Source organism: Tachysurus vachellii, chromosome 24, assembly GCF_030014155.1.
Source record: "Tachysurus vachellii isolate PV-2020 chromosome 24, HZAU_Pvac_v1, whole genome shotgun sequence".
Taxonomy (NCBI): Eukaryota; Metazoa; Chordata; class Actinopteri; order Siluriformes; family Bagridae; genus Tachysurus; species Tachysurus vachellii.
This window is the reverse complement of record NC_083483.1, coordinates 5,887,956-5,902,335: the sequence shown is the minus strand read 5'-3', so window position 1 is coordinate 5,902,335 and position 14,380 is coordinate 5,887,956. Positions and strand designations below refer to the sequence as shown.

General features: G+C 43.9%; 1 protein-coding gene across 2 annotated transcripts in view; it reads right to left on the bottom strand.

Annotated features, from left to right (window-relative positions):
• Positions 1–101: 101 nt before the first annotated feature.
• grtp1a (growth hormone regulated TBC protein 1a) overlaps positions 102–14,380 on the bottom strand; it is a 16,651-nt gene continuing 2,372 nt past the window's right edge. For both annotated transcript variants that reach the window (XM_060860374.1, XM_060860375.1), the window contains exons 3-9: positions 12,577–12,728; positions 9,182–9,340; positions 8,780–8,904; positions 7,407–7,503; positions 2,373–2,545; positions 1,957–2,142; positions 102–807 (exon numbers count right to left, since the gene is read on the bottom strand). In XM_060860374.1, coding sequence (XP_060716357.1) covers positions 715–807; positions 1,957–2,142; positions 2,373–2,545; positions 7,407–7,503; positions 8,780–8,904; positions 9,182–9,340; positions 12,577–12,728 — 985 coding nt within the window. In that variant the 3' untranslated portion in view covers positions 102–714. The remainder of the gene's footprint in view (positions 808–1,956; positions 2,143–2,372; positions 2,546–7,406; positions 7,504–8,779; positions 8,905–9,181; positions 9,341–12,576; positions 12,729–14,380) is intronic.

The following is a 14,380-nucleotide window of genomic DNA, read 5'->3' as shown; positions in this document are numbered from 1 at the left end:
TATAAACTCTAATCATTTCTTGAGATTGCTAAGATTACCCACAGAATATCTGATAAAATGGGCCCAGGTTGCCTTAGATACATAACACACACACACAAATGCTGATTGTAATCCAGATTACTTTAATATTTTCAACTTAGAAAATTTACTACATAATCAATCAGAGTTAAGGTTAGAAAATGCAGCACTGTATCACAAAAAAGCTTCATTCTGTCGGGTTTATAAAGAACTTTACAGTTAGAATTTCCCCGGCCGACGACTTATGACACGTATTTCACAAACGTCCTTGGAAAAAAAAAAAAAAAAAATGCTAACGCAACAGTACCGATCTCTCCGTTTCACAGTAGTTTAGCAAGAGTCATGTAAATCTGATAGATCCCAAAATGGTCTATCTGGAGAAATGTGCAAATCTATCTGTACAAGCTTTGAGAGGAAAGGCTACATCATGCTCGTAGTTTTAAAGACTCGTGCCATCGCCATCGGAGACGCTCGGCTCACCCACTACAAGTCCGTGAGATCTAACGTGACGTGTATTTGGTGTAGTGTAATGTTGAGGAATTTCCTGTACCTCACTTCATACCTGTACTCATCACCGTGATGTCATAATGAATCATTATTATCAGGTTAGAAACAGTTTCAGCCATCAGATTAAAAATAATAACAACAGGACAGTGCGAAACCAAGTCTGGAATGTTTGAAGCATTAAGGAGCGAGTCAGGATTCCTCAGCCACGATCCGTGCTCGACACGCCGCCCGTAGCTTGGTGATGGTTGCCATGGAGAGGCTTCCGGGTTCTTTAAAAATCTTCTGCAAAAAAAAAAAGGCAGTAAAAGAGATGCATGAGGAAATAAGGAAGCCTCCAACAGAAGAGGAATATGAAGGAGAGCCGAAGAAGTCGGTGTTATAACTAAAGCCTGTAACTGTAGGTGTGTCTACGTAGATGTACAATCTACGTTTGAAACATTTCCAGAAAGATTTAACTTATGAAGGCATGCAAAGGGGTTTGGAGGTTTGATATTAATCAGCATCTTCTGCATAACTGATCCCTTTTCCATCAGCTGCTATGAGATATTTAGCTCCATTCAGGACACAGAGACTCGTCCACTGTTCACTGAGGCTCAAAAAGAAAACACGAGACATTAAGAGCTGGGGCGTGTAAACTTTTGAACAAGATGATCCGTGTCAATTAGTCAAATTTTTAGTATTTACTGTACTGCCTTTTAGAAGCTACATATGATATTTATGTTTCCTAGAAGACAAAATAATATTAATTTACACTGATCCTCCTGTGCAAAAGTTTACACCCCCCACAGCTCTTAATGTATTCATTCATTCATTCATTCATTCACTCACTCATTTTCTACCTCTTATCCGAACTACCCCGGGTCACGGGGAGCCTGTGTCTATCTCAGGCGTCATCGGGCATCAAGGCAGGATACACCCTAGACGGAGTGGCAACCCATCACAGGGCACACACACACACACTCATTCACTCATGCAATCACACACTACGGACAATTTTCCAGAGATGCCAATCAACCTACCATGCATGTCTTTGGACCGGGGGAGGAAACCGGAGTACCCGGAGGAAACCCCCGAGGCACGGGGAGAACATGCAAACTCCAAACACACAAGGTGGAGGCGGGAATCAAACCCCCAACCCTGGAGGTGTGAGGCGAACGTGCTAACCACTAAGCCAACATGCCCTCCCGTATTAATTCAGTGTAAATTTATTTATTATTTTGTCTCGTGGTCTATATGTTAAACTTCTCGTATGTGAAACAGCTCATACAAGCTTCATATAATCTTATGAGCTCATCTGCATGTCATACATCACACTTAATTAATTTGAACAAAATCATTTTACGGATCGTATCAATGCCACATCAGTGCTGATAAAGACAATGTCGAGGTAATAATGAACAAACCGTAGCCGATAACCAAAGCCAACAGTACCTGCAGGAACGGATGGCAGTCCTCCACGAAGGCTCCTCTGGTGATCTGTTTGAAGCGGTCGCAGATGTCCGGAAGGTTCCGAGACTGTGAGATCAGGGCCTGGTTGTGACGGATCAGTGTGAGCGCCACGCGGAACAGGATCTTTGAGCCCTCGTAGAAAAGGCAGTCCCAGATGCGCAGAACAGTCTTGGAAAAGTAAAAGCGCAGAAATGTTTTAGAATAAAACACTGACTCCTTGTCCTGACTGTCCTGATTGTTTGTGAGGTACAAACATCATTTGTACAGTTTTTTTTTCATTAACAATTGATGATAATGTTGGAAGAACTTCATCAAACAGTTTGTCACAGGTTTTGGCATGTATTACTGCTGTTATTTAAAAAAAATGTACTTTGGACATGGTTGGTCCTCACACTTACCTCCACAGGGAGGACGTCGATAAAGAGGCAGATGAACCAGCGTGACACCACCAGCGTCCACATGACGTTGTGTTCATTCATGACCTGCCAAACAGCCGGCACCTTCACCTTCACCAGCTCTCCCAGCACTTCCTGATCTGTCTTCAGACCCAACATGGCTGGTGTGTAGTAATCTGGGAGGTGGACAGATAGTGGAGGTCAGCTATAAGACTGCTCTCAGTGTTGTTTGGGTGTTAAAAGGAAGAAAAGCTCAAAGGACCACATAGAAATGAGGAACGATTTAAAAACAATTATTACTACAGTTAGTTATATAAAAATAAACCTTCCTGTCTTAATAGCAGCAGACCAACAACCTGGTTTACATGAGAACATGAGAAGGTGTTTCTCGAGCCAGACTTTTAACATTTACTACAGCAAGACACCTGATGACTGCAGGCTTCCATGTGCTGTGGCAGAAAAAGATGACGTCAGGAGCCAGTGTGTGTCAATCAGTCTCTCAGTTCAGTAGTCAGAGTACTGATCAGGGAGTCCCTTTTTAATATCAATCTCTCTTTGTCTCTCTCTGTGTCTGTCTGCCTCTCCTTCTCCCTCCCTCTTTCTCGCCCTCTCCTTCTCCCTCCCTCTTTCTCGCCCTCTCCTTCTCCCTCCCTCTTTCTCGCCCTCTCCTTCTCCCTCCCTCCCTCTTTCTCGCCCTCTCCTTCTCCCTCCTTCTCGCCCTCTCCTTCTCCCTCCCTCTTTCTCGCCCTCTCCTTCTCCCTCCCTCTTTCTCGCCCTCGCCCTCTCCCTCCCTCTTTCTCGCCCTCTCCCTCTCCCTCCCTCTTTCTCGCCCTCGCCTTCTCCCTCCCTCCCTCTTTCTCGCCCTCTCCTTCTCCCTACTTCTCGCCCTCTCCTTCTCCCTCCCTCTTTCTCGCCCTCTCCTTCTCCCTCCCTCTTTCTCGCCCTCGCCCTCTCCCTCCCTCTTTCTCGCCCTCTCCCTCTCCCTCCCTCTTTCTCGCCCTCGCCCTCTCCCTCCCTCTTTCTCGCCCTCTCCTTCTCCCTCCCTCTTTCTCGCCCTCTCCTTCTCCCTCCCTCTTTCTCGCCCTCTCCTTCTCCCTCCATCTTTCTCGCCCTCACCTTCTCCCTCCATCTTTCTCGCCCTCTCCTTCTCCCTCCCTCTTTCTCGCCCTCTCCTTCTCCCTCCCTCTTTCTCGCCCTCGCCTTCTCCCGCCCTCTTTCTCGCCCTCGCCTTCTCCCGCCCTCTTTCTCGCCCTCGCCTTCTCCCGCCCTCTTTCTCGCCCTCGCCTTCTCCCTCCCTCTTTCTCGCCCTCGCCTTCTCCCTCCCTCTTTCTCGCCCTCTCCTTCTCCCTCCCTCTTTCTCGCCCTCTCCTTCTCCCTCCCTCTTTCTCGCCCTCTCCTTCTCCCTCCCTCTTTCTCGCCCTCTCCTTCTCCCTCCCTCTTTCTCGCCCTCTCCTTCTCCCTCCCTCTTTCTCGCCCTCTCCTTCTCCCTCCCTCTCCTTCTCCCTCCCTCTTTCTCGCCCTCTCCTTCTCCCTCCCTCTCTCGCCCTCTCCTTCTCCCTCCCTCTCTCGCCCTCTCCTTCTCCCTCCCTCTTTCTCGCCCTCGCCTTCTCCCTCCCTCTCTCGCCCTCGCCTTCTCCCTCCCTCTTTCTCGCCCTCGCCCTCTCCTTCTCCCTCCCTCTTTCTCGCCCTCTCCTTCTCCCTCCCTCTTTCTCGCCCTCTCCTTCTCCCTCCCTCTTTCTCGCCCTCTCCTTCTCCCTCCCTCTTTCTCGCCCTCGCCTTCTCCCTCCCTCTTTCTCGCCCTCTCCTTCTCCCTCCCTCTTTCTCGCCCTCTCCTTCTCCCTCCCTCCCTCTTTCTCGCCCTCTCCTTCTCCCTCCCTCCCTCTTTCTCGCCCTCTCCTTCTCCCTCCCTCCCTCTTTCTCGCCCTCTCCTTCTCCCGCCCTCTTTCTCGCCCTCTCCTTCTCCCTCCCTCTTTCTCGCCCTCTCCTTCTCCCTCCCTCTTTCTCGCCCTCGCCTTCTCCCTCCCTCCCTCTTTCTCGCCCTCTCCTTCTCCCTCCTTCTCGCCCTCTCCTTCTCCCTCCCTCTTTCTCGCCCTCTCCTTCTCCCTCCCTCTTTCTCGCCCTCGCCTTCTCCCTCCCTCGCTCTCTCCTTCTTCCTCCCTCTTCCTCACTCTCTCCTCCTTTTTCTCTCTCTCTCACTCTCTGTCTTTCTGTCTCTCCCCTCTCTCTCTCATTCCCTTTCTCTCTCAATCCCACAAAAACCAGAAAGAACTGATGCTATGTTCCCTTACTAGAAATGATGCCATATTTTTGAAGCATCTCAGTTTGAAAACAATAGCAGACAGATCATGTAGGAGCTGAACACTGTACAGAAGCTATCGGACAAAGAAAACTACACTTACGGCATTTGGCAGACACACGTATCCAGAGCGACTTACATTCATACAGTTCATACAGCTGAGCAGTTGAGGGTTAAGGGCCTTGCTCAAGGGTCCAGCAGTGGCAGTGCTGAGATTTGAACTCAGGACCTTCTGATCAGACATTAAGACTTAACTTTATTACGCTTTATTAGACTCACCAGAACTGCAAAGTCATTTCATAACTTCATTCTTGTTGAATGCTGTTGAGTCTGTTTAATCTGTACTAGTAAAAGGTCTCGATTGATTTCTTCATCAGTTATTGTAGCTATGGAGTTGTCTGTTTGTGTAAAAAGCTTAAAGCGTGTGTGTGTGTGTGTGTGTGTGTGTAATATCATGAAGCAATCATTGGCACTTAAGTATTAGTGAAGAAAGAAATGTGTCTCTCTGTCTCTCACACACACCTCAATATTTAATCTAGACTATACTTTTACATTTAATACTTATATTAATATAAATCCAGTACATCATTTCCACAGAGGATTATAAGAGTTATTGTGTGCGAGAGTGCAGGCACTTCTGGCGTGTACAGTGTGAAACACGTCTCTCACCAGGGGTGTGACTGGTGTCTAACAGGATTTGAAGAGATCAGAATCATGTGACCTGACACGAGGTTTATTAATAGCTCAGGACACTAGATGAGGTTCTGAGAATAGCTCAGGACAGGCCACATAAACACAGGCTATTCCACTCAAACACACTTACAGCTGTAGTTCCAGTCAGAGTTACAGTGAGTGTACAGTAACCCGATTATACAACCTGAGAACTAAAGGAACACTGGAGCGATGGTTGTGTGCAGGCGCCGAGTGAACGCTGTGACACTTCACACTGACGTTAATCTTTTGTATTCGCACCTATTGAACTTTTACACATTTGACAGAGTGACATCCTGAAGTATCTGTACAACCAGTTTCATCAGAAGTCAGATGAATTAACTGAAGGTGCAAAAACTCACGTGATCTTAGTATTAATACACCTGCTTATGTAATGCCTTGGAGATTGTTAGAGACCATATCACACGAACACCATTACAAAGACCAAGCAGCTAAACATCCTACAGAGAATCAATACATCCGTTGTATCCATTGGCACAAATACATAGACAAAAAGTCAATGACAGGGAAATTCTTCAGAGAAGCAAACAAGAGACCTGGCGAGATCTGTTACTCGGAGGACATCAATAACCTGGACACTCCACAAAGCTGGGCTTTATGGAATAGCGCAGAGAAACAAACCATTACTGAAAAAGTGACCTGAAATCACATTTGGAGTTTCCAAAAAGGCCTGAAGAACTTTCTGCCTTGGGTACAAAGTATTATATTTGGCATAAAACCATCACTGATTTTCCACCTGAGAAACCTCACAGTGAGAAACAGGTAGCATCACTCTGCTTTCTTTACATTAGCAGGGATTAGAATACTCACAAGAGGGGTGGGGGGTGTTGTTACTGGTGACTGGAATAAAGGATTCACCTTCCAACAGGCCAAAAGCCCTCACTCATAATGTCAAACAAAAAATTGGACGACAAATGTATAATGACTGATCATTTCCCATCATCTGGATCACCGATGTTGCAAAAGGCACATTCCAGCAGTTGATTTATGTCACTAAGTTCAGAGCCAGGCACTACTATCTGTGTGGAGGAGTGTGATATAGAGCCAAACACGCCCTACATCACTCCACCACAGAACAGTCTGAACTAACAACTAAGCAACAAAAAACTAGAAGTTAAATAAAGGAGGTATTTCTGTCATTTGGATGGAGTTTGGGTGCAACAAATGTCACTGGTGTCATTCAAACCCATGAACTTCATTCATTCATTCATCTTCTACCGCTTATCCGAACTACCTCGGGTCACGGGGAGCCTGTGCCTATCTCAGGCGTCATCGGGCATCAGGGCAGGATACACCCTGGACGGAGTGCCAACCCATCGCAGGTCACACACACACTCTCATTCACTCACACAATCACACACTATGGACAATTTTCCAGAGATGCCAATCAACCTACCATGCATGTCTTTGGACCGTGGAGGAAACCGGAGTACCCGGAGGAAACCCCCGAGGCACGGGGAGAACATGCAAACTCCACACACACAAGGCGGAGGCGGGAATCGAACCCCGACCCTGGAGGTGTGAGGAGAACGTGCTAACCACTAAGCCACCGTGCCCCCCAACCCATGAACTTGAATATATTAAAACACTCCAGTCAAAGACGTGAAATCTCCGTCCAGTATATAAATAAAACTGAACTGAACTAAGTTACCCTTTGTTTCACAAAAGTATTTGCACCTTCAAATGTTTGATTGTTTTAGCCTTTAAGGTTATATAAGCCAATCTATACAAATCCAGACAGTCGCTATTCAGACCAAACATGCAGAGATCAGATGGTGGTGCGAGGTGAGTGTGTGTCGTCCTGGTGTGATCGGTGTCTGCAAAGAATGTTTGCTTTTTTTTTAGTTTTAAAAAGAAACAAGACAAATCGCAGGTACGTTCATCTGGTAAATTCCATTTGCGTTAAAAACTAGTTGCTCGATGGTCACTTTATTTATCGTATGATGCAAATCATGCATTATACGCTAAAATCAATTCAGTCATTTGAAATAAATGCAAACTGCACAAACCTGGAAGGATCCTACTGAGGAGAGCCTCCATCAGCCAGAAGGATTTCTCTTCATCTTTGGTGATGATGAGGAGATACCCAGCAATAAAGTTCATCCCCTGTAAGAGCAGGAATTATAAAGTTACTGATGAACAGGAAGCAGGAAGACAACAGAAGCCATCAGAACGGTAACCATGGGATACAACAGCAGCAGAACAACAGGGTTAACTGGGTTTTTTGAAGATAGAATTTTAGTGGAAAACTGTGGTTACATGAAACAGGAACAAGTCACACGGCAGGCTGCACATTTGCGAATTACTTTGCATTGCAAATCATTTTCAGGTGCTATAACAATGTTGACTGTCAAAGCAAAAGCGTTTGTGTGCGTCAGGACCAGGCCCTGAAAACAAATGAGTATGTCGCAATTCAAACTCACGCTGCCATCGTCCTGTAAACTGCATCAATGTTTCTATAGCTCTGCATGAATATCCCTACTGCCCTACGATACAGCTGGCCAGAAAAACACTACACCTAAGGAGTATTATGTGTGTATCCTCAGTAATCATAAAGCAGTGAGAAATGCTCACATGGCTGACTGCTTCCACAGAGATTCTACAGTAAAGAACCAGTGCTCTTCGCCATAGAACGTCGCTATCCCATAATGCAACACGGCAAGTGTGGATGCGAGTAAGTGTGAGTGAGTGTAAGGGGTTAAACCTTGTTCCTTGCGGTTAAACTACAACTGTTTAACAACTGAGCAAATTGGTGACGATTTAAACAAGATAAAACATTTATTAATGGTTTTGAAAAGAAAAGGAAAAAAAAAAATGACATGAAAAGGCCAATATGGCAACATACTGTACAGTACATATAGTATCAACAGCTGAGCGGTAGGTACTGAATTAAACGCAGACAGTACTGAATCGATAGCAGTAGGTACTGAATGGGTCGCAAAGGGTACCAAAACTAACGCAGCAGGTACTGAATTTCAAAGCAATAGGTACTGAATTTGGAATGCAGTAGGCACTGGATCTAACACACTATTTCCAGAATCGAACACAGAAGGAACTGAATTCGATTGCAGCATGCACTGAATTGCACGCAGCAGATATACAGCAGGTACTGAATCGAAAACAGCAGGTACTGAATTCAAATGCAATAGGCACCAAATCAAACACAGTAGGTACTGAATCAAACACAGTAAGTACGGTCACAGTGCACAATTTCAGATGCAGCCCATGTCTTTGCAAATACCAGCACTTCAAAGATTAACTTGAACCCAAAACCCTGGTTAATCCCCCGAGCAGATCATGTGCCCATCATGTAGCTGACAGCGGGACATTTTACCCTGAATCAGCAAAATAGGAAGATCAAAGTTTACAGCGGACAATATACCTGGCAATATCCCACCGCCTTGTTGTGGTGTCCGTACGCCAGCAGGACGTTATACAGCGGCTTCTGCAGGCACGGCTCGGCTGTTTTCCGGAACTGCACGTTGTCTGGGAACGTCCTGTGCAAATCTGTGGACAAATATGCTGCTGTAGGCGTGTGCTCTATGTCAAATAAGTAGGATACTAAGCATTATTTAAAAAACGCTGATGAACGTGAGCCATCAGGATCAGTTAACACCTCACTGACAGAGACACCTCAAGACTTTTCTTCCTAATAAGTCCATTTTGCAGGTTTGCCTAAAGAAATTTTGACCAGTTTACAGAATTGTTCCAGAATTTTGAAATGTAAATGAATTCCTTCTTTTCTCTTGTTGTCTCCTTATCACAAGATGAAGGTCATGCCTACCTGTGCGGATGGTCTCCACCAGTTTTGGGTCATGTTGGAGCTGGAGGAGTGAATGATAGTAGCCTGGATTCTTCTCCATCTGCTCCTGGGAGCCACTTGCTTCCATCCAGATCAATGCTCTGTGTTCATTTGGGATCCCTTTCCGTACATAACGCTTTACTGTGAACACACACACAGAAAGACACACACACACACACACACAGGCAGACACACACACAGGCAGGCAGACACACACACAGGCAGGCAGACACACACACAGGCAGGCAGACACACACACAGGCAGGCAGACACACACACACAGGCAGGCAGACACACACACACACAGGCAGACACACACACACACACAGGCAGACACACACACACACACAGGCAGACACACACACACACAGGCAGACACACACACACACAGGCAGACACACACACACACAGGCAGACACACACACACACAGGCAGACACACACACACACACAGGCAGACACACACACACACACAGGCAGACACACACACACACACAGGCAGACACACACACACACACAGGCAGACACACACACACACACAGGCAGACACACACACACACAGGCAGACACACACACACACACAGGCAGACACACACACACACACAGGCAGACACACACACACACAGGCAGACACACACACACACACAGGCAGACACACACACACACAGGCAGACACACACACAGACAGGCACAGACACACACACACAGACAGGCACAGACACACACACACAGACAGGCACAGACACACACAGACAGACACACACACACAGACAGACAGACAGACAGACAGACAGACACACACACAGGCAGACACACACACAGGCAGACACACACAGGCAGACACACACAGGCAGACACACACACAGGCAGACACACACAGGCAGACACACACACAGGCAGACACACACAGGCAGACACACACAGGCAGACACACACAGGCAGTGGACTTTGTCATAAAGCAGCTTTACAAAAATACAAAAATTTAAAAAGGTTAAAAATGTCATTTATATTTATCTAAATATAATCATTATCAGTTATAATAATACTAAATAATAATAATAATAATAATAATAAGAAGAAGAAGAAGAAGTATTATTATTATTATTGTTGTTGTTATAATTATGTGATTATTATTAACAGTTATCAGTAGTAGAAATGATCAAAATATAATATTAAACATTTCCGTAAAACTATTAAAATAATTTTGTTGTTTCTTTAAGTAACAGGGAAATAACTGAGGAACATGAGGACACACAATATAAATAATGTTGACAAACAAGTAGAACTTGACGCCAACAGCATCAGCAGTTATTCCACTGCCACTAGTGTCTAGTGCATCTTATTTCTAACTTGCATGGAATAAATACCCTGGAAATGTACTTCAAACAGGAAGGAAAACTATTTCACTTATTTGACCTTTCTGTGATCTTGAACCTGTTGGGACCATTTTCAAAAATTTGATCAGATCATCCACAGGTTACACTGAGGACTCCTTATAAAATCCGACACACGTTCAGTCACTCGTTCTTAAGATAATAAGCATCTCGGACACCGTCGCAGTGCCGGAGGTGTATTAAAGTGATTCTGTGCTGATATTTACATTCCCTTCTGTCAGTCATGTTATAGACACAACAACGCAACAATAACTAGCCGATAGAATAGAAGATACATCTTTCTGATCATTTCTGTATTTGGTTAGGGACAGTGGTGACTCCTGTGGTTAAGGCTCTGGGTTGTTAATCGGACAATTGGGGTTCAAATCTTAGCAATGCCCAGCTGCCAAACTGTCGGGCCCTTGAGCAAGGCCCTTATCCCTCTCTGCTCCAGGGGTGCTGTATCATGGCTGAACCTGCGCTCTGACCCCAACCTCTAAATGTGGGGTATACAAAGAAAGAATTTCACTGTGCTGTAATGTATGTGTGACAGATAAAGGCTTCTGTTCTATCTAATTTCTTCTAAAGAAATGTTCCATGAGTCGAGACATGAAAGTGCGGAAAGTTTCATTTTAGGCAAATCATGTCCTTCGTGTGGGTGGGAAGCGTTTAACTAGACAATCTAGTTATTAAGACAATCCAGGACGAAAAAGGAAAAAAAACGTGAAATCCGTCATTCTATCTGGGGTGTCGGATATCAGCACTGGGTGAAACGCGCCACGTTTTCACAGACGTGTGTGAACGTAAATGTAGCAGACAGCATGTTAATAATTTACCAACTACACAAATAACTGCCCTTTCACTTCGCTGGAAATCATCTGTGATAATGTACATCATTATGAGTAAGTGATAAAAAAAACAGCTGTCAATAGAGTATAACAGGCTTATGTGTCTGCAGTTTAGGGGGAAAAGAGGACAAACAAATGTGTCATTTGGGGCAAAATGTGTGTCTGATTCCTCTAAAAGAGACAGATGTGCTTTTACAAGCAGATATTCTCTTGTCTAGATCAGGGTCTGAGTTCAATTCAGTTTTATTTGTATAGCGTGAGTGCGACCCTCTTAAGAATGACCATGTTGTGGGATGGTTGGGATTGGATAGAGAACGTAGGGCAATTGTGTGGTGGTGAACTAATGCTGAGGAAAAGATGCAAACTCTTCAAACGTCAGTCTGACACCATACTTGTACAACAGGAAATCGGTCTAAATCTAATCAGCAGTCTATTTTGATGACTATAAACCACACATTGTTAAGCCTAAGTGACTTCTAATCAGCAGTTAATTAGTTACATAATGCCATTGTACAAGTACCTAGTGTACCAGTTCTGATGGATTCATTGATCGAGACTTCAGAGCACTTTTGTACGTCACCTTGGAGAAGAGTGTCTGCCAAATGCGATAAATGTAAAAGTAAACCTAAAAATAAAAGTTTTCCTGCGACCTCTAGGTTAACAACTGCTGGCATAACACTTTTCATAACTATAATTCAAGATAAGCTAGAGGTGACTGTGGGAAGGAAAACTCCCTGAGTGAAACCTCCCTTTGGAAACCTTTAGGAACCTTAAGAGGAACCCAGTGTAATCTGGATGATGCCGATCTGTGTGATTCTAAAGAGATGGAGGATTTATGGGTAATGGATCAGTAGTACAGTTGATAAATTATGCTCTCCTGTTGCACAGCTGTGTTCAAGGTCAGGTTGCAGTTTGTGTATGTGGCACAACAGATGAAATCCTACATCAGTACCTCATTAATTGGTTGTCGATGAGTTCCTACTCCAACACAATAATCAGCCAAATGACCCTTCGTCAAAGCAATTAACTCAGAAACATGCACGGTACAGTAAACCACTGCTCTACCACAAGCAACACCGCTTCAAATTTGGCTAACGGACAACACACACCACAGGTTGGTCAGTTTGTACATACGTGCCGTTCTCAACCACACACACCTTTAAAGTTCTTCTCGAGCCGGCTTTTCCCCTGCAGAAGTTTGGACCACTTGATTGACCTTTTAGTGAGAACAGTCAAATACTCAGACATGAGCTCCTCGTAGGACTCATAATCAAAGTCATTAGACCTCTCAAAGCCATAAGGATCCACGCTGTGAAGACAGAAGACACAAATATACAAAATAAAGATAAAAAACTATCATGTACTGATTCAGCTTTAGCAGAAAATTACATGAATTGGCCAAATCTGAGAATTTGTGGTTTTTTTTTTTGTTTATTTCTGAGATCACAAAATCACCAGTACAGCAATCATAGAAAGTAATTACATCTTCACTGGTAGCAATTTCACCAATCCAAGTACTTTTTTGAAAAAAAAAATAAAATAAAATTTTAAAAAGCTCTGTGTTAAGTCCTTTGCTCTGCCTTTGTTCTGTGCAGCTCTGCCTTTGTTCTGCGCAGCTCTGCCTTTGTTCTGCGCAGCTCTGCCTTTGTTCTGCGCAGCTCTGCCTTTGTTCTGCGCAGCTCTGCCTTTGTTCTGTGCAGCTCTGCCTTTGTTCTGTGCAGCTCTGCCTTTGTTCTGTGCAGCTCTGCCTTTGTTCTGTGCAGCTCTGCCTTTGTTCTGTGCAGCTCTGCCTTTGTTCTGTGCAGCTCTGCCTTTGTTCTGCGCAGCTCTGCCTTTGTTCTGCGCAGCTCTGCCTTTGTTCTGCGCAGCTCTGTCTATGTAGCACCCTGGCGCTGGAGAAACGTCTCATTTCACTGTGTACTGTGTCGGTTGAAATGACAATAAAAGCTTCTTGACTTGACATGACTTGAGCATTTTTGGCTGGAGGGACTGAGTAGTAAATAAAAGGCAGTTTGACCGAGTTGTAAATGTATTGCCTGTCCCTCGGTATGAAATAATGGCAGTAAAATCTCGTATGAATTCTGTGGCAAACAGAGTTACAGCACTTAAGATTTAAAAATCGACCATCAGTAAACGTTTCATATCCAGTAACCAAAAACAAAAAATGTTAACACAAATGAGGAAGGTTTCAAGCAACATGATAAAGAGCATTTAAAGCAGCCTTTACTTCTAAAGGATGTATACTATCCTTCAACTAGCACAACCATAATTTGGACTTTTATTACATCTCAATACAAAGCTACTAGAAGATAATCTCAGGGGGAACCGAAGGTTTCCGAAGAACAGTTAAGAAGCCGAGCTCAAAGCAACGAGATGTTTAGTGGTTACTAAAATAAACTTGAATTTCAACAATTAAATTAAGACATTTGTGATGATAATGTCAATCTGGTCATGTCAATCATTTCTCAGACTTTTGTTTAACTCCATCAATAACATGTTCTCTCACAATCAGCACCGTATGAACACACAACACTACAGTGTATTTTTAAAGAGACTTCTTAAAATCATTTTTTCTATATTTAAAACTAAACTTTTCTTTGCAGATAACCAACAAGGGATGAAATTTAATGTTGTTCCTAATACAAAATATATTACAAGGGAATTTATAAAGAATTTATAAAGTTTTACGTTCTTGATATTTTCAAAATATTTTAATTCTAAGAGCAGAAGACTAGATTTTCACAAAAAGGCTTGGAAAAATTCACAAAATATGTAAAAATGTATTTATATTAATATATCATATTCATTGGGATAAATAAACCTACAAAAATTACGTATCTGTAATTAACCGGGGAAGATTGATTGTGACATCTATTGTTAATTATTCTGGAAAAATTGTCCATTCAGCTGTATTGTGTTTCCTTAGTTTTAGTTTCTAAAACTGATGCGTCACTAAAATTG